At 38.7% G+C, this 24739-nt stretch overlaps 1 protein-coding gene across 3 annotated transcripts in view; it reads left to right on the forward strand.

The window, feature by feature from the left end:
- The window catches only part of Spats2l (spermatogenesis associated serine rich 2 like), a 162624-nt gene that overhangs the window by 64127 nt on the left and 73758 nt on the right, over positions 1-24739 (forward strand). For all 3 annotated transcript variants that reach the window (XM_021720587.3, XM_078017813.1, XM_078017814.1), the window contains exon 3: positions 11885-11945. In XM_021720587.3, coding sequence (XP_021576262.1) covers positions 11907-11945 — 39 coding nt within the window. In that variant the 5' untranslated portion in view covers positions 11885-11906. The remainder of the gene's footprint in view (positions 1-11884; positions 11946-24739) is intronic.

Below are 24739 nucleotides of genomic sequence, written 5' to 3' on the forward strand. Positions count from 1 at the left end.
AAAAACTCATTGGAACCAACAAAGGGAGAATAAATGACAGGACATGCGTTCTCCTTCCAGCTGTCTCTGCCAAACACTTAGCTTGTCACTAGCATTGTACTCAGTACCTGGGAAAAAGAAAGGCCAAATGGAACTGATCAGAAGCAGTCGTTTTAAGAGGAAGGAATTCTTTTTGTAATTTCATTAACTTTATGCATGTTTTATATATTTGAAGTATTTTAAAATTATTTACTGATTTTTTCCCATTACAGCATATTTCCAGTGACAAATTTCTATTTTTTATTATAGTTAGACATCGAAAGAAAATTTGCTAAGATAGTCAATAAAACCTCTAGAATTTGAGCATATTAAAAAAAATGATCAAAATGAACAACTGTATATATCCATATATAATAACCTGAAATCAGAATGTGTGGAAGGAAATTTAGTAGTCTTTAGATTTCCCTAATTAGCTCTAAGACTTTACTTGAACTTTGCTCTTTTTGTGTAATAACTGCTTATTGTCTTCTAAGGATAACCACCTCAGCTGGGAACTTGGTCATAAAGCACCGATCACATCCAGTAGCCACCTAGCGTGGTCTATGGGGAAGAGGTATTGTAGTAGTAGATTTGCTTCTGCTTGGGTTTAAGTTTTAAGAGCACAGAAAATTAGTGACCTCTGGATACTGATACAGCTCTGAGCATTCCTGTCTCCTGTGTATGCTGCTGCCAGGCCCTGCCTAGGACTGCCCCGCCCTTCTTTCTGAAGTTGCCCTGGCCCTCTATCAGATGGCAGTTCAGTGGGAGGAGGGAAGGGTGGAGCCACCGGAGGGCAATGTGTGGTCAGAAGGTCAGGTTTCAAGAGCCAGCTCTGTCACCTGCTGGATGCATAAACATGACCTCCTAAGCCTCAGCCTTTCACCTGTAAAATGAGGACAGAGAGAGATCTACCATGCAGACGATAGGGATTCTATTTATATTCCTTTACAGTACTTTTATAGTACTAGCCGTGTGCCAGGCACTCTTGTAATCACTTTACAGATACGAACACATGGCAGTAACACCCTCTGAGGTAGTTACTATTATTATCCCAACTGTACTGATGAGGAAATGGAGGTAGAGAGATCAAGTAACTTGCTCTAATCCCCAAACTAGTAAGAGGCAGAGCTGGGACTCAATCTTGGTAAAGTGTAAAGAATCTGTGCAGCAGAAAAAAGGCAGTGTTTCCTCTGTGTGGCAGTGACAGAGGCCCTTCTTATGGACACCTCTGCCACAGGGTTGGTGCTGGCGGCTGCCAAGGTGGCTGCCTCTGTGTGCATAGCTAGTGGCCTCTGATGGGTGGGACCAAGTGAGGCCTGTACAAAAGACATAGTCTAAGTATGTGTAGAACACTTTAATTTTCTAAAAACATCAAACCGGCCAACAAGTAACATGTAGAGGAGAGCTAACAGATGATTCTAGTTGGGCCAAGAACCAGGAACAACAGGTTTTAGGACAGGGAAATTGCTTCAGGATACAGTACCGGGAATGTTTGCTGATTGATTAATATTCCAGCACTGGTGTCACCTGGAAGATGAGAATCCCTTCGTGGACAATCTTACCCAGAAACTGACCTTTGGAGTGAAGACTACAGTCCCACCCTGTACTGTCTTGCAGTCCTTAGAGCCCTCAGTATAAAGGTTACAAGTTCAGTCTTACACCTTCCCTAGGGTAAGAAGAATGAAGAACTGGGCACTCACTAATATGGGCCTGAGGCAAAAATCAGTGGGAAGTTTACAAAAAGGAAACAACCCGTCTCTGAGAAGGTGAGGCTCTCTGAGGCCACTGGCCCACTGCTGATTACTCAGCCACACCCAAGATCCTGACGCTGCCCGGGTTTCTGGCTCTACCTACGTCACTATTGAGATGACTTACTGTAAAAGCAAGTTGATAAAGGTGGCCAGTTGGGGCACAGAGCTTATCGGCTTGCTGAGAAAGCCTGTGGCTGGAGACTGTGCATCGAGGGCCCTGATCTGGAACACCAGGAAGCCTTCAAAAGTGAGTGGGGTTTGCATTTGCCGGGAAGCCTCAGGAAGGACAGTGACGGGGACAGAGGCAAGAGTGGGGCTGGCAGCCTGAGAGTTCTTTCCTGCCAGATGTGGATGTTCAGGGTCTGCCTTAGCTCCCTAGTATTTCTTTCCCACCAATCACCAGTGCTTCCATATGCTATTTTGTTCAGCGAGTGCCAGTGACATTTCAAGAAAGTAGGAGGGACACGACTTTCTGTGCTACTTTAAGAAAATCTTTCAATGTTTACTAAGAGAATTCTGACTTAATGAACAAGGACTACTGTTTAGAAATGGGAATATACTCAGAAGAGATAATGGATTCCTGTTCCGGGTGCTTATTTCATGACAACTGAGTCAGTGTCCCAGAAGAGCTAAATGTGTAGGTTAGGTTTGCCAAGTCTAGTTCGAGGTTCTCTTCCTCAGCCCAGAATTATATTACAGAACCACAGTTCGGGTTTTCTTTGGAGATGACTATGCAGCGTTGTCCTGAAAAAGATGCAAAGTTTTCTAAAGCATGGAGCCACACCCCCTCGAATAGCAAGCTGCCCCTAACCTTCCTCATGCCAGGTCTCTTGGTCTAGACTCTCCAACTGCGCAGACCATAGTCCCAGCATGGCACAGAATCTGAGCTACATCAATTTCAACTCTCATTTCTTTAGTCCATACTCCGACTTCCTTTTTCTACCTCTATATATGGCTCTTTTCTTTGTTTTTGCCATGATCTCTGTCTCCATTGTTGATCCATAAACTCCTTGGGGGCTAGGAGATCTGGAATGAAGAGACCTGAGTTTGAATCTCAGCTCAGCATTTTAATAGCTATATACCTTGAGTGAATACCTTACCTCTCTGTGCTTACATTTTTTTTCTATAAAATGGAGATGATAACACAAGTTCATACTCCATAGGGCTATTGTGAGATTAAAATAAGTTAATATGTGAAAGATATAAAAAATGCTAGAGAAGTACTGGGTATGCAGTGAGAGTTCAGCAAGGTTCAGCTTTCACCATTACCAGCATTCCCCAGGGAACCTGGTGCATTGTCAGTGTTGAATGAATGTTTGTCAAATAATAAGGAAAAACATTGCCCTTTCTGTAGGAATTACTCATAGCTGGTTGGAGAGATGGGGGAAAGGAAAGGAAAAGATGTTATTTCTTTTTCAACATTTGGGGAGTTTGTGACAAGGTTCTTGGTGCTCTGGGGTGTGAAACACTGTAAAGATCTGTGGTCTAAATCCCTCTGGGATTTGAGATTTGGGATTTTCTCAGTGGGTGGTGGGATGGAATAGGGAAAGCAAATTCTCCTGTGATCTGCAGGGGGACTGTTTGTAATGGCTTGCTTGCAGAGGGTGGGATTCTTCTGAACTTCCTCTCTGCTTCACATAACACTGGCCACTTTACCTTTCTTGAGGCTTCTCTGAGGATGGGCATATTTTAAAGACTTCAGCTTACATCATCACATCTTAAAAGAACAGAGCATAATTGAATTGCTGATACAAGTGGGTACTTGTACCAGGTCCAGGTCACCCGCATCTCTATGGAAACACATGTTTGCTTTAAAACCTAGCAATCAAAAGCAGATCTTTATAAGGAGCCAGTGTCGGGTCACTTTTAGAAAAAAAAGCATCTATTTATACTCTCTAGCTGTCAGAGACCTATAAAATCAAATAATTTCAAATTAAATAGAAAAATCATGTCATAGATGAATGCTAACAAAACCTGCCATGCATCCTTTCCCCACGCTTGCACTGCCTGAGATCCGCTGCATTTATTTTAGCTGTCCTTTGCTCTTTTGCTCCCATTTGCATTCTGCTGCCATGGGGAGGTGGTTTGGCACGTTATGCAAAAATGGTTAATCTTCATTCATAAGCATTTGCCAGTACTAAAATGGAAAATTCAAAGCTGGGCCTGCCATAAAGTGTGCTTTGTACTCGTCCCCATCGTATCTCTGTCTGTGCAGCATACACAACGTTGCCCACAATGCGGCGGACTCTGCCGCCCACATAAGCACCGGGGCTGTGGAGTGAAGATATTCCCTCATAAAGGTCTAAAACTTGCATCAGCACATCTTGCCCTAGATCTGCTCAAGTGATATTCTAAGTGATTGGAAGCTTTTATCTGCCTCCGAAAGCAGGCCTTTTCAAATAAGTATTGACTGTTAATGACCTGTTTAAATAAAACATTCAATTTTCTTTCTTCCCCCCCACAAAGAACTTAGTAGGCAGCGACATTTCTCAACCAAAGGCTAACCCTGCTTTTCAAAAGAGGCTGAGCTGAGCTTTTAAATGTGAAATTTTTTTTCTGGCATTTGCCCTTAAAAGGCTTTTCAGTGAAGTTGTTCTAACAGTGGGTTGAGTACATTGAAGTGTCTTTGAATAAAAATGCAACCTTGAGATTTTTTTTCTCCCATTTAAACAAAAAAGTCTAAGTATCTTCATATGAAATTCATATTTTAGTCACCATTCGGTTCCATTGTTTATGTGTTCTCAATGCTAATAATTAAAGCAACTCTTCTTTAAGGAACAAGACTCTACACAAGAACTTTTATTAAACTATGGAAGTTAAACCACAGATAAAAAGAGCTAAAGCCCTTGGAATCTAAGAGACCTCAGTAATTACAAGGCCAGATAAGGAACAGCAAAGTGTTGAGAGAAAAGGAAGAGGCACCCAACAGAAGACAGAAGATTAGGCCACTGAAACGTTAAGCAATGTCAAGAAACCTATCTAATAATAAATTTAGACAAAGTCTTAATAGAAGGGACACTTATTTCCCTCTCAAGCTGGCATGCAGGCACCCCAGATCATGCTTGGGAGATTGGATGGTTGGTTTCTTGACTAGTTCAAGAATGATATATACACAGAAATGGCCTAGTTCATCCAAGACATACCCATGCCGTTTTGTTGTTGTGTTGATGAATTTCAGCTTTCTGCCATCTTGGGGCAGTTTGGGTGTTGTTCCTAGCAATTCTCAGTGTCCTTACAGGCTTATAATAACTGAGAGCTATAAAGGATCATAGAGGTCATTTGCTCCCACCTCTTATTTCATAGCTGGAGACCTGAGGCTCACATGCCTCACTGTGGCTGGGTCGGTATGAACGGTACCCCATATGGACAGGTGTGCAGCCTTCCTGTAACTGAAAGCTCAGTTCTTGTCCTGGATGCCAATTAATGTCAATTTAATAAAGAGGGCACAGTTTTGAGGAAAAGGGAAAAGTTTTATTGCTTTGCTAGCTAAGGAGAAACACAGGGGACTTCTGTCCCTGAGGTTGTGCCCATCAGGGAAAACAAAGGAGCTATTCAAAGGCCACATTTCAGGTATGCTGTAGTTGGGGGTCCTAGGGCTCCCTGATGGTGTGTTAGGATTCACTTTTTAATTTGGGAGATATTCACTTCCTAGATTCTCTGTTAGACATCTGCTTCCTGTGGAGCACAGATAACTCAAGGTAATCTTGTTTCTCCCCCACCTCCAGGTGAGGGAGGGGAAGAGGGAGAAGAGGAAAAGGAAAACATGCCCCTTTTAAAAAATAAGCCTCAGAGCTATATTTGAAAGGTGAAGTGGACCACTGTTACATCTAGCCAGGTGCCATGGTGCACACCCATAATCCCAGTGATTTGGGAGGCTAAAAGGAGGATTGAAAGTTTTAGTCTAGCCTCAGCAATTTAGCGAGGCCCTGTCTCAAAGTAAAAAGTAAGAAAAGAATGGAGATGAAGCTTAGTGGCAAAGTTCAATCCCCAGTACAAAAACAAAAACAAAAAAGCCTTTCCCCTCCATTTTCCCCTTGCATCAGAGCACTACTCTCCACAGTAGGAGAATGAAATAAATCAACCTGTGATCTTGCACCTTCTTGCAGAGGCAATAGCACGCCCTAGACTAAGGCAAAATGCAGGCATCTCTTAAGAAGTTCACACTCTGGGAGGCAGCTGGATGCCATTTAGGCTGAGAGGCTTTCTGTTGCTTCTTAAATCATGTCACATTACACACACGATTGGGCCTGATTCTTCCCCTCTGAAGCAACCTTCAGAAAATGCCTCAGGATCTATGTGATCACAGTATTGCCTGGGTATACCAAAGCCAGGTACATAGACATTTTAATTACTTTAATTTATAACAAAGAAGCAACTAAATGCTAGACCCCAGGAATGCCATGGAGCCCTTTGGTGGCATCCAACATTCAGGAAACCATCCACTAAATGCATCCCTTTGCACTCTCCCCTGGGAGTAGCAAACTTTAAAAAACAGCGCCTTCGCTTTATAACAAGTACATGAAGAGTAGAAAGGTTTGCTCTGCAGTTTGTGCGCCCTTTATATGTACATCACATGCCTGCCTGTTGGGATGGGCCCACAACGGCAGGAGCCTGCCTCTGGATGGTCTTATGCTTCTTGTGTTTTTCCTGCAGTTCACAGACAACAGGTTCCATGACTGGTTTAATCTGATGGTTTTGCTATTAGTACAGTAGTCTGAGACACCAGAGTCCATTGGCTTGGATTTGAGTTCTGGCTCTGCCACTGGCTGTAGGAACTTGAGTTCTTCTTTGTGCCTCAGTTTTCCCATGTGTGGAATTGGGGTCTTGTAATTTCTAGCTTATCACATTGTGAGGGCAGAGTGAAAACATGTGTCGAGTACTTTGGCAGAGTACCTGGTGAATTTTAAGTGCTCCATAAGAGTGCTAATTATTATTAATAATATGTCAGTGAAGGAACCATTCCTTAACAATGTTATTTGCAAGAAACTGACCCCCATTTATCCATCTAGGTTTCTGTAGGAATCTGTTTGTTGTGTGCAGAGATTGGGATCAAGGAAGACACCCTCTCTGTATATTCCCAGGAGCAGACTAGACTCTGGCGGTTCTCTAAGTTTACCCAGTGTGCATCCACTGAGCTATAAGGCTGGTTCAGCACCAACTGCTGCCCATCTCCAGAGCCCTGATTCACTCTCTGGTGAGGCACCCACTGTTTACATTGCTAATAAATTCAAGGTGGTATTGGGGCTGTTCCTCTAGGAACCATATTAGGCTCCAAGATCTCACTTTTCAGTAGAGATATAATGTGAGCCACACGTGCAGTTGTGTATGTTCTAGAAGTTACATGAAGAAAAGTAAAAAGAAAAGGATGAAATTAATTTTTAATATTCTATTTTGTTTGACGAAACCTATCAAATACCATACTTTAAACATTAAAATCAATATAAACACGTTAATAAGAATTTACATTCCTTTGTTGTACCAAGTCTATAAATTCCCTGGTGTTTTTTACACTTTCAACACATTCCAACTCAGACTCATTTTATGGGAAAATAACCTGGGTAGTGGCTGTTTTCAATCACTTCTCCACACTATTTGGAGCTGGGACTCAAAATTATTTTTTAAAACTCCTCAGTGGATCCTGATTAGTCAGAAAGTCAAGTGGATCCCCATCCTGTACCGACTTGGTCTTTTTTCTTTTCTAAGCCATAAATCATGATATTTGGCATTTATCTATGCCCTTCAATAATGTTATAATAATTTATTGAATATATTAACAGCCCCAAATATGCTTTTCGTGTATTTTATAATTTTTATGTTTATAAAAAATCATGTGGAAAATGTTGCATAAATGGTCTTGAAAAAACATCAAAATCATTATTTTAAAATTTTTCTTATGTCTTTCCTCTGGTTTCCTAAATCCAGTTTAAGTGGAGTGATATAATACCTAGAACAGGAAAGTGAATTTAAGAGCGGTAATTGGGTTTCAGAGAAACAAAAGTGAAACTTTATCGCTGTCTACACTATAAAACATGGGCAGAAACAGAGATAGGAAAGTCATAAAGCCATTTGGCATTTTAGTATGATGTTTTAACTTTTCATGTTTCATATGATTGCGTGGGAAATATAAAATATATTTTAAAACTTTGATTTGATAATTGATCAGGTTTCCATACATGCTAAACTTTATTGAATTGTTATCGATTAGAAATGCTAAAACAAATGTATATGCCAGAATTTCTACTCTTCAGGCTTATTTTTCATAAAATATGTTTATCTTTTAAAAATATTTTTTAGTTATACATGGATACAGTATCTTTATTTTGTTTATTTATTATTATGTAGTGCTGAGGATCAAACCCAGGGTCTCACATGTGTGAGGCAAGCGGTCTGACGCTGAGCCACAACCCCATCCCAAAATATATTTATTTTTACTTATAAACTAATAGATCTTCTGACTAGTATTAATGCATAGTATGTAAGATCTTTGTGCTATGAGTAGTTCAGTTTGATAGAACTTTGTGTTTGAAGGGATTGGTGATAATCATATTTGTACTTATTAATTTTACTGTGGAGAATATTAGAGATGATATATTAAAATGGTGAAATTCTTTCCTTTGTGATTGATGTCTTTTCCTAGTAAGTTTTAATGGTTTTCTTGATCTTCATTTTTCCCTAGGATATATACAAAAATTTGATATCTATGTTTATTTGTAACACTGTGACTGAAATCTAAATTTTAATTTTAAAGAAAAATCTCTTGCAATTTATTCATTGCATGAATGTTAACACTTACATTTCTGGTATCTTAATTTTACAATGATTATTTGAAATGGTGCATGTGTTCACAGATTCAAATACAGTCTTGGGTTGCTTAACAGGAGGTATACATCTGAGTAAATGTGTTTTGAGATAGTATCATTGGTGTGGTGAACATTAGAGAGTGTGCTTACACAAACTTAACTGATATAGCCTACCACACACCTGGACTACGTGGTGTGCACCATTGTATAGGTAGGCCTTCATTGACCAAAATGTATGCAGCATATAATTGTAGGTAGGCCTCAATAATTTGTCTGTTTCAAGAATAGCCTCAAGTGATAACAGGAACTAGAAACCGAGTTCTTTCCCAAGAAGTCAGAGATCCCAGTACCTGTCTTATAGACTTAAAGCTCTTGTGGTCCACCTCTGTTAGGGTGTGAGCAGTGGTCATGTACAGCAGCATCACACTACTGAGTGTGATGACCAAGCATGATGTGAAAGAATTAGGCAAGTCTGTTGTTCCAGAACGTCTCCCACTCACTGTAGGACCAGAAAAATCACAGCATTAGGGGCTCTTGTAGCTACACTAGATGCCTGCAACTTGGAGGGCTGGGGTTCCACATTACTGAACCCTGGGTTTGCCATGTGGAAAGAGGTGAAGATATGTTTGTTGGGAAAAAAAAAATCTTTAACTATCTAGGTTAAACAGTGAAGATTCAAGTTCAGTTGAGCTGTCTGGCCAGATACAGTTCATAGTAGAAAACAGATTCCCAAAAGCTTATCAGCACAGCATAGTTTCCTTTTCACAGGGAAGAGCACAGGATGCCATGCAGATATAATGTGTGCTTCTGAACATTCTGGAGGGACCAGGGCCAATAGGAGGCTGCAGACACTCAAGGAAGACCTACAGGGCACATTGCAATTTGCCTTTGCCTGTCCCACAGTTTCCCTGGCATTTGTCTTTATCAGTAGAACCCATCTAGCCACTAAATCTGATAATTTTTTTAAGGCAAATTTATGATCTTTTTAGAATAAAACCCTTCAGATGTTTTCCATAACTGGAATTGTGGCCAATTTAAAAAAAAAAAAAAAAACGTGATTTGGAAAGGGTGTTGGAATCCACCTGGAAGCAGAGTCTGGAGAGGCAACTTTCCACATGGAAAAAAAATTAAGAGCCTCAAACAGGCAGAGAACAGCTCCCTACTGTTACTTTTTTTTTTTTTTTTTAATACTTCAGCTTCAGAAAGTGCTGCATACTCAAGTCTAGACATCAAAAACCAAATGTAAAAACAAATCAAAACTTTTTCACACATGTGTAATTTCAAAATTAGCTATGTCTAGAAAATTCAGCTGGTCTAGTCAAGCGAAAGGCTCTGTGGCTCATGGGCCCATCCTAACAAATGGCACCAAGGCCAGTTGTCAGCGTTCAATTCTTACAGCTCCATAGGAGTATCTCCATGCTCCCCCATACATCACAAACTGCAAAGTCCATGCAAATACAGTGTATGTTTACATAATGCCAGAGCTTTCATTTGGATGAGAAAAATCAGCAGTCTAAAAGTCATCAGGTACGATTGTAGACAATCTTACAGGCACTGAGATGACTGAGGTTTCACTCTTCATGACCTGTAAACAGAAACACTGAATTATTTGTCCTGGTACTTCACAGGCCATCTCTGTTTGCTGTTAGAGATAATAAGAAAGTTATCTTTTACTGGTAACTTTCAGAGGCAGGAACAAGTGAAAAGAAAATTCGGGTATTATTTATCAACTATATACTTACTTTCTCCCATATACCAATTAGAGGACATAGAAATTGCCAATTTGAAGACATGGGAGGTGTGTTAAAGGGAAGGGGCACACTGTTTGTAGAGCATAGAGGAAAGAGCTGCTGTACTGGAAATAAGTATGCAGGGTCTCTCCTACTAGTGTGCTAAAATGCACCTGTCAGTGGCAGCACCATTTGGAAACTCCTTTGAATAAAGTCTTAGTATTTTTAATATTTGATAACATCTATGTTGATTACTACTGAGAAAAATTAGGGGGTTGCCTGACTTTCATCCTAAAATCAGCAAAAGGTAATGAGTCTAAGTTCATGCCTTACTTTAGAACTAGATTCAAAGGGAGAAGTCAGAAAACTGTTGGGGAGAAAATCAGAGGAAAAAAGCAGATAATTTTTGCAAGTTATTTAAAACATAATATCTCTGAAGATGGGGGCACTTTATAGCAAAAGTCAGCAAGAATACAAGAAAGAGTTTCAATGGTCCTTAATTGACAAAAAAGTGTTCAATATGCAAATAGGTAGTATACATTAATACCTTGGCTTGATTAGCTATAGCTGCTAATTTCTGAAACAATCTGTTCATGCTTTTAAGTTATTTATTCTCTATCTCAAAAAGATTGAAACTGTATTAAAGATGTAAGATCTGTTTTCCATAATGATGGTGAAAGATTTTAACCATATGAGAGAAGCAAAAACACAACATCTTGATGTCGGAGAGTCAGATCTCAGAGCAGGGCCACCACACAAAGAAGATTGGGCACCAAAGGCAGAAAACCTGAAGAGTTAGGGAAACACAAAGATTACGGACAATGTTAAGAGCTCATTTAGAAACCAGAGATCTTAAATTCGTGGTCCTCAGAAATTATGTTGCAGTTATATTTGTATTGCTCCAGAAACTCGTTCATGTTAGTTAAGGGAAATGCAAGTTTAAACACAGTCATGTACTAATGGAGAGACAGGCAGGACCTGGAGACTTTAGGTAGTCAGGGAAGCCCTCTTGGAGGAGGCGATATTCAAGCTGCAATGTCAGGAAAGAGATCTAAAGTAACAGCATTCAAGATGGAGGAGAAAGGAAGTGTTTATGTTTTCACCTGGAGCCACTTCTAATTCTTTCTATAGTGCTTGGTCTAGTTATTTAAGGAAGTGCCCATTAAATACCTGTGAGATTACCTACAGGCTGATAAAAGCTTTGGGACAAAGAAAATTGAGATGAAAATGCTTAGTTTAAATAGGTGCAATTTCCCTTCTCTTACTGTTTTTGACCACCTTTTTTTTTTTTTTTTTAAGCACAATAAGAAGAAACACAGTTTGGGTTGCATTCCCATCTGTCTTTGTCATTTTTAATGTCAATACAGAATGAATAAAAGATTTTACGTTGTCTTCCAGAGTTCTCATATCATACTTATAGAACAATCTAAGTCAATGCTTAGCTTGAAAGTATTTTTACATTCTAAAATAGTATTTATGATTATGACTGAATGAAACTGTTTACTATGTCAGAAGGCAGCATAAAAAAACATGTTGAGAGATCAATTTTAAAATTTCAATCTTTTTTTCCCCTTCTTCCTTATAGGGCTTATTCCACTAGAAGCAAGATGGCTGAACTCAATACTCATGTGAATGTCAAAGAAAAGGTAAGATCAAGTTATATTGGCTTGCAGAACCTCCAGACTGGATAACATAATCCCTAGTTGGTAAAAAGTCATTTACAGGGCTTGGGTTATGGCTCAGTGGTAGAGCACTTGCCTGGCATGTGTGAGGCACTAGGTTCAGTTCTCAGCACCACATGTAAATAAACAAATAAAGGTTCATCGACAACTAAATATATATTTTTAAAAGTCAATTACAATGGAAGAAGGGGAAAATGGTTTGGGGGGATATATAGTAAGTTTGTCACACTATTCAACTATTAACAGAAAGAATGATAAGTTGCATTTACTGAATGTATATTAAACACATTACATTCATTTTCTCATTTTGCTCTTGACTATAGCCTCATGAAGTTGATACTGTTGGAAATTTCTATTTTATAGGGGTAGATATCAAGAAATAGAGAGATAATTTGGCAAAGTTCACAGAGTGAGTAACTGACAGAACTAGGATTTGAAGCCTGGCAGTTCCCCTTTAATGCCAAGATTCTTGACCAACTTACTTGGTTGCATCTGAGAACGAGGGCATTACATTACCTTCCAGAACTGGCTTCATCTAGAGATGACCAATGCTTTACCAGATGGCCCCTGGGTAGCCTTTTCAAGTCTCTTTCAACCCTGAGAGTTCATGACACTGAAAATGTCCCTTCCTCATTATTTGTTGGAGACCAGTTATACTTCAGAGTCCCTCTAAATCTGTGACACTTCCTCCACCTAAGCAGTCCCTTATTTGCTATACACACTACCTTAGCTCTCAGCTCTTAATGACCCATGAACACAGACCATGTAGATAAACCTGTCCAACCCATTCATGTGGCCCCTAGAAATAGAAGCCCTAGAAGTGAGTTGCCTGTGGTCATCCAGGTAAGCAGAACAGCCTGGCCTCAAACCTAGGTCTCAACCATGTTCATGCCACCTTCCCTTGGGAACCCCTCCCGCCATTGCACCGCCAGTCACTTAAGGGTGGGAGTTGGTCTTTCATCTCCTTGTATCCCCACCATATGAACAATACAGAGTGAAGAAAGAAAAAAGTAACATTTCTGGAGTCCTTACTATTTCTTCTTTCACTTAGAAAAGCTGCCATGATCCCAAACACTGTTCATGCTGGGAATATGACTGGCACTGAACAAGTAGATGAGGTTCCTACTCCCACAGAGCTCACATTCAGGGCAGGGAAGCAGAGAATGAACTCAAGAACATATAAGTGAGCACAGTCATTTCTGACAGGGATAATGACTATGAGGAAAACATGCTGGGTAGTTTGATGGAAGGGAGGCAGGGGAGGTGGCTACTTACATGAGTAGCCAGGGAAGCTCTTAGAAGAGGTGATAGTTGAGCCTCATGAGATATAGACAACGGGAAAGAAACACTCATGCAGATCTGAGGACAGAGAATTACGAGTAGAGAAAAATTGAAAACAGTTGCCCAAAATGGACCAAGTTGAATGTGTTTGAAGAGCAAATGGCCAGTGTGGCTGGACTGTGAAGGGCAGAGCGGGTGGGATGGGAGCTGAGTTCAGGGGGTACCACTTTGCCTGGGCCCACAGACCTCCAACGGACATGAAATCCAGAGTCCATGAGCTTGGATGGGAACAAATACATTTTTATCTTAAAATATGAAAGTACATTTTTGTCACCAGTAACATCTAAAGGAAATTTAGCATTTCCTTCAGTCATGAATGTCGGCAAAGAGTAAAAATAAACCCATAGTAACAGCAGCAGGACCTGTTACTTTCACAGCTAGAAACCATGAATATTTTCATATCAGATTACATTTGTTACAGATATCATGAAATGTTATTTGTTCATCACTGCTTAAAAATTACTGTAGTTCTAGAACCTGCTGCTGTATTATTCGATGTGTTAATGGAGAAGTGCATATTTTACTGTAGCATAAATTTGCTTTTTATTAATATTTTAACTGTATTTCAATGTGAGTAGTTTCTTTTGTAATCATATGTATTTTATAGCATGAATTTTAACACAGTATCCTGAGAAGGACCCCAAAGGCTTCACCAGTCTTGTGGAGGAGGTCTGTGTACCAAAAGGCTCAAAAACAGTGATAGGGCCATTTAGGGCTCTATTCCAAGGGCGAAAGCAAGCTGTTTGAAAATTGTAAGCAGGAGCTCGGCTTAGTGTAACAAAGCTCATCCTGGTTTCATCAGTGACTATGTTACATGTTTTGTAAATCTCCTTATTAAATAGCCTTCTGTTTGACAAGGGCACTGAGGCTTGTGATCAGACTTGGTCAAAGTAAGACTCAGGAAATGTACAAGAGTAGGGATTCAGGCTCAGCTGTGTCTGGTTCTAAGGCCTGTGTCCTATCTACTCCATGACTGCTTCTCAGGGTTTCTACCAAGATATTCCTGAGAGCACAGAAGAACAGACTTGTTATGTCTCTGGAGATGTGGTCAAAACCAACTTCTACCAACATGTAATATTATTGGAATTTTATGTGTTATTGTAAAAATTGATTCCATTTTTTAATTTGTTTTAATTAGTTATATATGACAGTAGAACACATTTTGATACGTCATATATAAATGGAGTATAACTTCTCATTCTTCTAGTTGTACATGATGTAGAATTACACCAGTCATGTAATCTTATATACACATAGGGTAATAATGTCCAATTCATTCTACTATCCTTCATACCCTCATACCCCATCTCCTGCCTTCATTCCCCTCTGGCTAATCCAAAGTACCTCTATTCTTCCCTAGCCCCTTTCCTTATTGTGAGTTAGCATTCACATATCAGAAGAAACATTCAGCCCTTGGTTCTTTGGGATTGGCTTATTTCACTTAGCATGATATTATCAAGCTCCAACCATTTACTGGCAAATGCCATAATTTCATTTTTTAAGGCTAAGTAACATTTCATGGTGTGTATATAACACATTTTCTTTATCCATTCATCTATTGAAGAGCACCTAGGTTGGTTCCATAGTTTAGCTATTGTTGAGTTGAGCTGCTATAAAAACATTGATGTGGCTGTGTCACTGGAGTATGCTGATTTTAAGTCCTTTGGGTATAAACTGAGGAGCTGGGTCAAATGGTGGTTTCATTCCGAATTTTCCGAGGAATCTCTATACTGCTTTCCATAGTGGTTGCACCAATTTGCAGTCCCACCAGCATCGTATGAGTCTACTTTCTTTCCCACATCTTCACCTGCCGAGATACATGACTGAATCAGTCAGGGTCACTCCAATGAACTGGGCTGCCTACTAAATAACCACACAGAAATAGAAAGTACCTCTTTTGGGGTTCAATGATGGTTCCTTGACCTCAGCTTCCATAAGGGAGGCCAGAGAGGCAGGCGAGAGAGAAAGAGAGAGAGAGAGAGAGAGAGAGAGAGAGAGAGAGAGAGAGAGAATGCCTAAAACCCCTCCTATTTATTGGGGAGAAGCCATTCAAGAATAATCCACCCAAATAAGGTAAGGGATTGTGTTGTCCCATTGAGTGATGCCCATTGCCAGAGCTGTACTTCCTTGCAGAGCGAAAGTGAGGTCCACCTGCTCTCGTGCTGCGAGGGGAAGCCAGTTTCACACTTTCATTGCTCAAGGCTTGAGGGTACGTGCTCAGCTCCTATGTGCTCAGCTCCTGTTCATGGCGGCCCCCAATACTCACTAACATTTATTGTTGCTTGTTTCTTGATTATTGCCATTCTGACTGGAATGAGATGGAATCTTAGCATAGTTTTGATTTGCATTTCTCCAATTGCTAGAGATGTTGAACATTTTTCCATATATTTGTTGCTCAGTTGTACTTCTTCTTTGAAGTGCCTGTTCATTTCCGTAGCCCATTTATTGACTGTTTTTTGTTTGGTGTTTTTTATAGTTCTTTATATGTCCTGGAGATTAATGCTCTGTCTGAGGTGCTTGTGGTAAAGATTTTCTCCCATTCTGTAGGCTGAGTCTTTACATTGTTGTTTCCTTTTATACAGTTTTTATCCATTATATTCCATGATGTAAACTACAGATCATTTTAATATAAACTATTTTAGCTTATTGATAATTGAGTAAACAATAGCAGAAAGTTGTGCACTTTTGATAGCATGGTTTCATATTCTCCCTGATTCACAGTCAGATATTCAAGTGAGAATCTGTGTTCCCCATTTTGAGACTCTGGGTAAGGTATAACAAAGATTGGCCCCTTCCCAGCTGTATTTGGATGGATTGAACGGCTCTCAAGATGGACTATGGGAAGGAAGAACACTTTAAAGAACCAAACTCCCTACAACACATAACTAGTAGACCAATATGGTAGAACGAGCAGTCAACACTTGAGTGTTGTGTTGTATTCATAACACAGTTGGCATCTGGCCAGTATAGGGAAACAGACTGATCTACATGCACACAGACTGCCATGGTTAGTGTTAAGGTTCCATGTATTAGCTCAGGTGCCACATCCATCCACCTGTCATGAGCATCGTTAGATACCCATGTGAAGCATCACAGTAGATGTTTGCCATTGCACTTCAGTAGCTTATCAAAATGTTGGCAATTATTTTGAAAAAAGGTGATGTTTAAGTTTTAAATATTATCAATCTGCATGACAATGAAAGTAGAGCCCTTCTAACTCAATTAGTGAATTCCATCTTCCCATGTCAAGAGGTTAATAGAATTTTCAACTCAATAAAATAAATCATAATAAACAACTGAAAATTCTGATCTTCTATAATTTTACATTAATTTATTTTAACATACTTGCTTCCTTTAGTTATTAGCTTTTATGGCCTTTTTATGATTAGCTTGTTTCTCAATCTGTCACACCAAGCAATGACATTTCGATGCTTGAGAATAATAACAACTGTTACATCTTACATTACAAGCTTTTGGGGATTAGAGAACAGAGCCTATGTAGTATTTTTAATGCAATAGCTAGTCAAGCACTGTGGGAAATGAAATAGACATGTTGAAGTGAGTTCTTTGTTTATCTCTAGTGGCTTTGTGATTGGTGGATTAATTAGGAGTAGGTGCTTTGGTGAAGAAATAATTTTTGTCCTCATGAAGCTTTTAGTCCAAAGGAGGAGCTAATAAAATTTAATATTCGAGTCAAGTGAAACTTACAGTAGACACTCTATGACAGTTTTATTTGAAAATATCCTCACATATTTGGATTATAACTCTAAGGATTTAAAGTGGAAACATCGTTGGAGTCCAAGTTCATTCTCCTTCGTGTGACACAATGCTTTGATCAGACCCCAGTCTACTTTGACACTTTCATCTCCTGCCACTTCTCCACATACCCCTTCAGTCCAGCCAGACTGACCTTGAATACTTCTTCCTCTGTGCCATTACAAAGGCAGTTCCTGCATGTGAGATGTCCTCCTCAGGGACCTGACCTGCACTCACCTTCCTTTGAGGAACTCTTTCTAAACATCTCACTTTCCTCTTGCCCTGCCTGAATTTCCTGCACTTCCTCTGTTGTCTGTCTTATATTTTGGTGGGATTCTCTGCATTTTTCACTGAGGCTGTTATTCCACATAGCATAATTGTTAGTTGGATCTCTGTCTCCCTGTGTGGACCTGCGTGTTCCCTGGAAGGCAGGACTGGATCTTAGTATGCTCCCGATTGACACATAGTTGACTCCCCAGTTAGAGTTAGATAAAATGAACGGATAACAAATGAATGAACACACCTGCTTGAATAGTTAAGTTCTTTAGAGACTACATTTCCCATTCATGATATTTTGCAAAATCTCGAGCCTTCTTGAAAAATGAAATGTAGGTTAATGGAAATGTCATCTCATTTTAGTACTCTTTTTGCTATTAAAGTGTGTTTTAAATTACTTCTAAAAACAGAAACTTAGGTTGCTTAGGTTGACTACCTCTGGTTCTGCGGAAAAGTGGCATCTTTATGAGATGATTATCAAATACAAGTGGTTTCAGGTAAGACTCACAATAACAACTGAGGTTATTAGGTGAGTAACCAGCCATATTCTGCCACACCAAAATAAAATAAAATACATTGATTTATTTTAACATACTTTCACTCCACTAAAGAGAGATACCAGAACAAAATCTTTGGAGTAATCAGGGATCTTATATTTAGGACATAATTCATTTTTCACAGCTCAAATGATTTTTAAAAGAAATTCAATCCTAGAAACTCAGATAAATTAGTCAATAGTGACTATTGGATTATTTTTTTTTGCTTGAGATGCTTGGGTACTAAAATGATTTACAGTTTTTTAAATATAATTCTCAAGTGAATAAGAAAAGGATCATTAGGACTGATATAGACAAAATAGAATTTTTAGTCACATGTTATTTATGCATTGTTATGAATGAGTTTAAATCAGATTCAATTCAGCAATAGTACTTGGAGGTGGAAAGTAAAGCAGATCCTTGTTTGTAAAATGGGGTTAATATTTGCTGAGTGTTCAGTTTCAGAGTGAGAACTCATTATGATGATGAGAGATTCTTAAGCCACCCTGGGGACCCAGTATCTCTTTAGGAAGTAATGTCCAGCGAGGTAGAGGTATGGAAGGTGTACAGAGTTTGGAGATAGGTGTTATTAGTTCCCCAGTTTTTAGTTGAACAACCTGGAGCAAGTCACTTATCTTTTCTTGGCCTCAGTTTCCTGATTAGTAGATTGGATGTGATTATAAAACTTGCCTCACAGAGCCATCAAATACAATAGTAAGTGCATAGCTGCTTTATGAACTCTTAGTAATATGAATTATAAACAATCTGCTTATTTTACAATCAGAAAATTTAAAAAAAAGAGTCCTGATTAAACATTTTGTTTGGAACTCAAAAGTATAAATTTCCATAGAACTGAAATTAGGGGAAAAAATTTAAAGTTCAAATGAGAGAAAGAATATCAAAGTGGACTTGACTTCTTCAAACTTTGATAGCTATTGCTGAGCTTCACAAAAAATAATTGAGACTAGACAATAAGATGATATTGAAATGGGGAATAGCTCCATCTATAATATCATTGCTGAGCTGTGCCACTTATTGCGAATAGCTTTTAGAGCTGTTAAAGTTATAGAGGTAAATTGGATTGTAAACAATAATCGTATAGTGTCATTAAAATGAAGGGGAAGGAATAAAGAAAGAGAGAAGAGTCTCTTGTCCACACTGGGTGCAGAGAGGTGTCATTGTCAGCATTTCTTCAGATGACTGAAATAGAGGGTGTCTATGCCTCTATGTCCTGGAGTCCACAACAGGTGGACAGATTTTTTTTTTGATAAATATATCCTATTTTATTTTTTTCCTGTAACTGTTTTGATCTATGTTTTACCAAGTACTAAAATGTAGTTCAGATCTTTTCATGGGACATATATAGTTATAAAAAAAATAAAATATTTGATTAAAGAGATGTTAATGGGATGATCATATAGAAGAAATCCTCATTATACATCTTAAAATATTAATCCCATTTGATACAGAATTCATTTCATGGGGTTGGAAATGAGTTTTAATGTTATGCAGTTGTTTTGAAAGAACAAACCATGCAAGCTTTGGGGCAAATCTTAATTTCATAATTTTGCAGGAGCATTTAAGTTAACTTAGCCCAGCCCCTGGATTCAAACAGCAAAACTTCAGCTGCACAGCTTTCAGATTTCACCATGAATCGGTTCTTGTCATCATTTTCTCATAGGAAAGGGTCATTAAATTTCCCTTTCAAAGGAAGGAGAAACATTGACAATAGTTATTGCCTAATGCTTATATACAGAACTGCTGTTATTGTTGCTTGGCAACTAGAAGAGATTTGACAAGGAGTCTAAAGGAACTGAATGAATAAATGGAAATGTCAGCATCAGTTTCAGGGGATAAGAAGAAATTTACTATTGCAGGATTAGCATCACATTGCTTTTTCCAAGTTGCATGATTGGAATGCACAGTGTTTCTGTTCTGCTTCGCCTGCCCACCTCTCCTTCCAGCCTTTCATCACAGCCCCTTTTTGCACTGTGGCTGAGAGGTATATAGAAGATAGATGGTTAATGCTAAAGAACACAAGAGCATGTCAAAAATGAAATTCTTTGCTGGCAGGAAAAAGTAACCTCCGTTGGCAGTCCCTTGGGATTTATAGGTACTTTACCAACATTCTAGTTATTTCTCACAATGATCCTTCATATTAAATTATCCAGTTTTTACAGATAAAAAACGACAGGGCTGCAACAAGAGTTTCTTCTCTTCTGACCTTGCATTCTGAAAATCTGTTCAGATAGATTACATAGACAGACAGATGGATAGATTCAGCACTTAAGAGTAAACTGCTTGTATTAGTAATAAAGCCTCTTTTTTTTTCTCTATAAGCCGTTTCTCCACAATTTGATTGCAAATTCCTTATAAGCAGATAGGGAATTTTAATTTATGTACGTACTTAATAGCTCCCACAGTAGTAATATCATAAACCTTCTGTCCCCAAAACATTTGCTAATTAATCAACATTTAGTTTAATGATTAGTCAAGAGTCTACAATGGCAATTCTCAATTCATAGAGCGGAAGAAGGAGCTGGTACATGCTCCCTGAGTTGGGGCAAGTATTAGAATGTCAGCTATAATTAGAAAAAGGAAAAAAGGCATAATTATGTTCATTTGAGTCTTCCAAGAAGCAGATGCCAGGATGAGAAGCGATTAGAAGAGATGTATTGGGACAGGAAGAGAGGGTAGTGCTTATCAGAGATAAAGAAGAGAGAGCAGGCAGGAACAGTTATGGAGTACCCTCAGACTTCCATGCAGGTCTGACATCTTTGAAAGGAATAGAAGAAAGGGAAATCGAGTGGAAAGAATCTCAAACTTGCAATACAGTGCTAAGAAAGTTTTGGCAGGTTAATGGGGTGTGTTCAGGGCATGTTGACCACTGGAGGATTCCCCCATTCTTCAGAAATCAGCATCCACTAGTACACGCCACCTCAGTTATGGACAGGGGCATCCTGGAAGGAGTATGGCTGGGGTGCAGATGTACTGCCCCCAGGGGTGCAGCTGAGCTGTCAGTCAGCTACTTCCTACAGCATATTCATATCCTCCACAACACTCAAGAGTATCACAAAATCATACATTGAAAAAGGATATTGAATCAATCATATGAGAAAAACATGAGATTTGATGTTCTTTGAAAAGAATGAATAAAAAGTTTGAGATCAGCTGTTCTAAATTAATTAGTAAATTAAAATGCAATCTCTAGAATTTTTCTTCCCTTAGTAATCTGAGCCCTACTGCCACTGGTGTGGGGCATCTCCTCAACTTGTAGAGTAAACATTGATTTAGTAATTTTATCTTGTTTTCTTCTTTGATATAATGAGAGCAACTGTGAACAGAGCAGGGAGGAAGAGCAGGAAGAAAAGATTAACATTAAACAGAGACATGAGATGGGAGGGAAAGGGAGAGAAAAGGGAAATTGCATGGAAAAGAAGGGAGACCCTCATTGCTATACAAAATTACATATAAGAGGTTGTGAGGTGAATGGAAAAATAAACAAGGAGAGAAATGAATTACAGTAGATGGGGTAGAGAGAGAAGATGTGAGGGAAGGGGAGGGGGGATAGTAGGGGATAGGAAAGGTAGCAGAATACAACAGTTACTAATAGGGCATTATGTGAAAATGTGGATGTGTAACCGATGTGATTCTGCAATCTGCATTTGGGGTAAAAATTGGGAGTTCATAACCCGCATCAATCTAATGTATGAAATATGATATGTCAAGAGCTTTGTAATGTTGTGAACAACCAATAAAAAAAAATTAAAAAAAAGAATTGATTCTGGAGCCAAGTTACATAAATTCAGTATGGCTCTAATACTTATTAGCCACATAACATAGACTGACTATATTACTCTCTGTGCCTCAGTTGTCTCATCTGTAAAATGGAAATAAAATATGATGTCTAAAAAAAAAGAATATACTCTTTCCTTTCTTCTTTCTTTTCTATTTTTTTATTGCAATACTAGATGGAATTCTAGGGATCTCTGAAACTAGGCTATATCCCCAGCCCTCTTTAAATTTTTTTTTTAAATTTTAAGACAGGGTCTCATAGAGTTGCCCAGCCTGGTTTCAAACTTGTGATCCTCTTGCCTCCGTCTCTTGAGTAGCTGGGATTACAGGTCTGTGCTTGCTTGCTTGCTTGCTTGCTTTTTTTTTTTTTTTTTTTCAGTTCTTGGAATGAACTCAGAGCCTGTGCATGGTAGGCAAGCAGCTCTACCACTGAGCTACATCCCCAGACCTAAAAGTGTATTTGTTACTAACCACATTAAAAATAACAAAGGAACATGCTAATTCTACTGAAAAACTATGTCCTTTGGTATATGGTGTTAAATCTCTTGTCTTTATGTGCCAACTGAGGGAATTCATGCGGCCTTCAGGATTCTCTCCAACTGTAATGTTAGGTGAATCCAAAGTCTTTCCCACTCATGAGCACTGTGAAAGACCAAAACAGGGCACTGTGCCACAGATAAGAGAACCTCAGCCCTAACTTTAGCCTCTCTGCATGTCACTTTCTTATAAAATGAATGAAGTTGATTAAAACTATCTCTAGAGTCCATTTATGGTTCACTGTTACAGCATTCCTCTTGCCTTTCTGTCTTTGGGACCCTTTAGAACTTTGCTCCTTAATCTTCAAAGATAATTATCAATAAATATGTGCTAAAATGATGATTGAGGATCAATTACATAACAATATTTTTTAAAAAAAATCGTGGTAAGAACACTCAACATGAGATTGGCCTTCTTATTGATATTTTAAGTGTCCAATATAGTATTGTTACTACAGGCACAATGCTTCTGGAACTTTTTCATCTTGCATGAAAGAACTTTAAATGCATTAAACAGCAACTCCCCTATTTTCTTCCATTTCCAAGCCTTGGACGCCACCACATTTTACTCTCTGCTTTTATGAGTTTTATTGTTTTAAAATCTTATAGGAATCCTGCAGTGTTTGTCCTGTGACTGGCTTATTTCCCTTACCATAATATCCTTTAAGGTTCATCCATGTTGCCAAGTTGTTGTGTGCTGCAATATTTCTTTCTTAAGGCTGAATAATATTCATCTCTATGTGTCTATCTCATTTTCTTTATCCATTCATCCACTGATGGACAACCATTAGTATTTTTCTTTGCTTATCGTTCAAATTGTAATTTTAGTTGTTAGACTCATGCATAAACTAATTTTACTTTTTACTCTCCTTAGAAGAAAAGCAAACAAATAAAAAATCATTGGGAAAACTAGATCTGGTTATTGGATGATTGCTTTTATTGATATTTATTATTGGTCACACTCGTTAAATAAAAAAGTGCTATGAAAGTGAACAAACACCATCATCATTAGCAATTAAAGAAATGCAGATCAGAATTACTCTAAATATTATCTCACTAGAATGGCAGCCTATGGGGAGGTATCCAGTGCCTTGTTTGGGGATACTTTTTCCTGCTCAGGAGGATGTAAGCCACCTATGAAATTGAAGTTAGAATGATTAGTGAGGAACAAAAGACAGAGTCAGAAAATAGTTTCAAAGGATGGAGCTCCTGATAGGTCCAGTCCACACAGGAGCTGGAGCCAAACAACTAGAAAATGGCTCCTGTGGTTTATTTAAAGGGGTACATCAAAATCAGGGATGTGATGTCAGGGGTGGAGTCTTGCTTCCTGATGTCTTGCAGTCAGCAGGTTGATTGGCATTTTGGAAGGTCACACTCATCTCTGAGGGGCTGTGTCACTGCAGCAGGTCACCCCATCTCCAGTGCTGTGTGGGACTTGAGGTAGAGCTTAAATAGGGTCACATGTGTCTGGGCAGTCTTAGCCAGAGGAAATTTCCCCTGGAAGTTCCCAGATACCAGATTCTCCTTTTCACTAGACTGTGATGATGATGTAGTTAACGCACAGCCTGCCCATGGTTGGCTCTCAACAGCAACCATCAAAAATATAAACAATAATAAATGCAGGAGAGGATATGAAGAAAAAGGAATACTTTTGCACTGTTGGTGGGACTGTAAACTAGTACAACCACTATAGAAGCAGTATGGAGGTTCCTGTAAAGACTATACATGGAATCACCACATGACCCGACTATACCACTCCTTGGTGTTTAGTCTAAAGAAGTAAAGTTATCATACTAAAATGATACATGCATACCCATGTTTATAGCAACACAATTCACAATAGCCAAATTATGAAAGCCAGCGTAGGTAGCATAGGTGTCCATTAGTGGAAGGATGGATGAAGAAAATGTTATATATATATACACTTATGTGTGTGTGTGTATATACATTGGAGTTTTATTTAGCCATAAAGAAAAATGAAATTATGTCATTTGCAAGAAGATGGATGGAACTTGAGAGTATTATGTTAAGCTAAATAATTCAAACTTAGAAGACCAGGGTCATATGTTTTCTCTCATATGTGGAAGCTAGAGAGGAAAAAAGCACAGGAGTGGGGGGAATAGGGGTGATTTCATGAAAATCAAAGGTAAATTTGTAGAGAGGAAAGGGATCAGGGGTAGAAGGAGAGGAAAGGGGAAAATACTAGGGAATGATATTGGCCAAATTATATTATAGTGTATACATGTATGAATATATAACAATAAATCTCACTATTATGTACAGCTATAGTACACCAATAAGAAAAATATGAACCAAAAAAAAAAGAAAATCAATAAGCACCTCTTAAAGAAGAAGTATATCCCTGGTTTTCAAGGGTATTCAAAGGGTATTCAAGTGGTCTGCTTCTTCCACACGATAGTGAAGAAATATCCAAAGTTAACATAATATGTTGATTAAATTAACTTTCTGATTCTAGCATTGACTATAGGGTAATTAACTTTTTTATTCTAGTATTGAT

This window comes from Ictidomys tridecemlineatus, chromosome 7 (assembly GCF_052094955.1).
Source record: "Ictidomys tridecemlineatus isolate mIctTri1 chromosome 7, mIctTri1.hap1, whole genome shotgun sequence".
NCBI classification, from domain to species: domain Eukaryota; kingdom Metazoa; phylum Chordata; class Mammalia; order Rodentia; family Sciuridae; genus Ictidomys; species Ictidomys tridecemlineatus.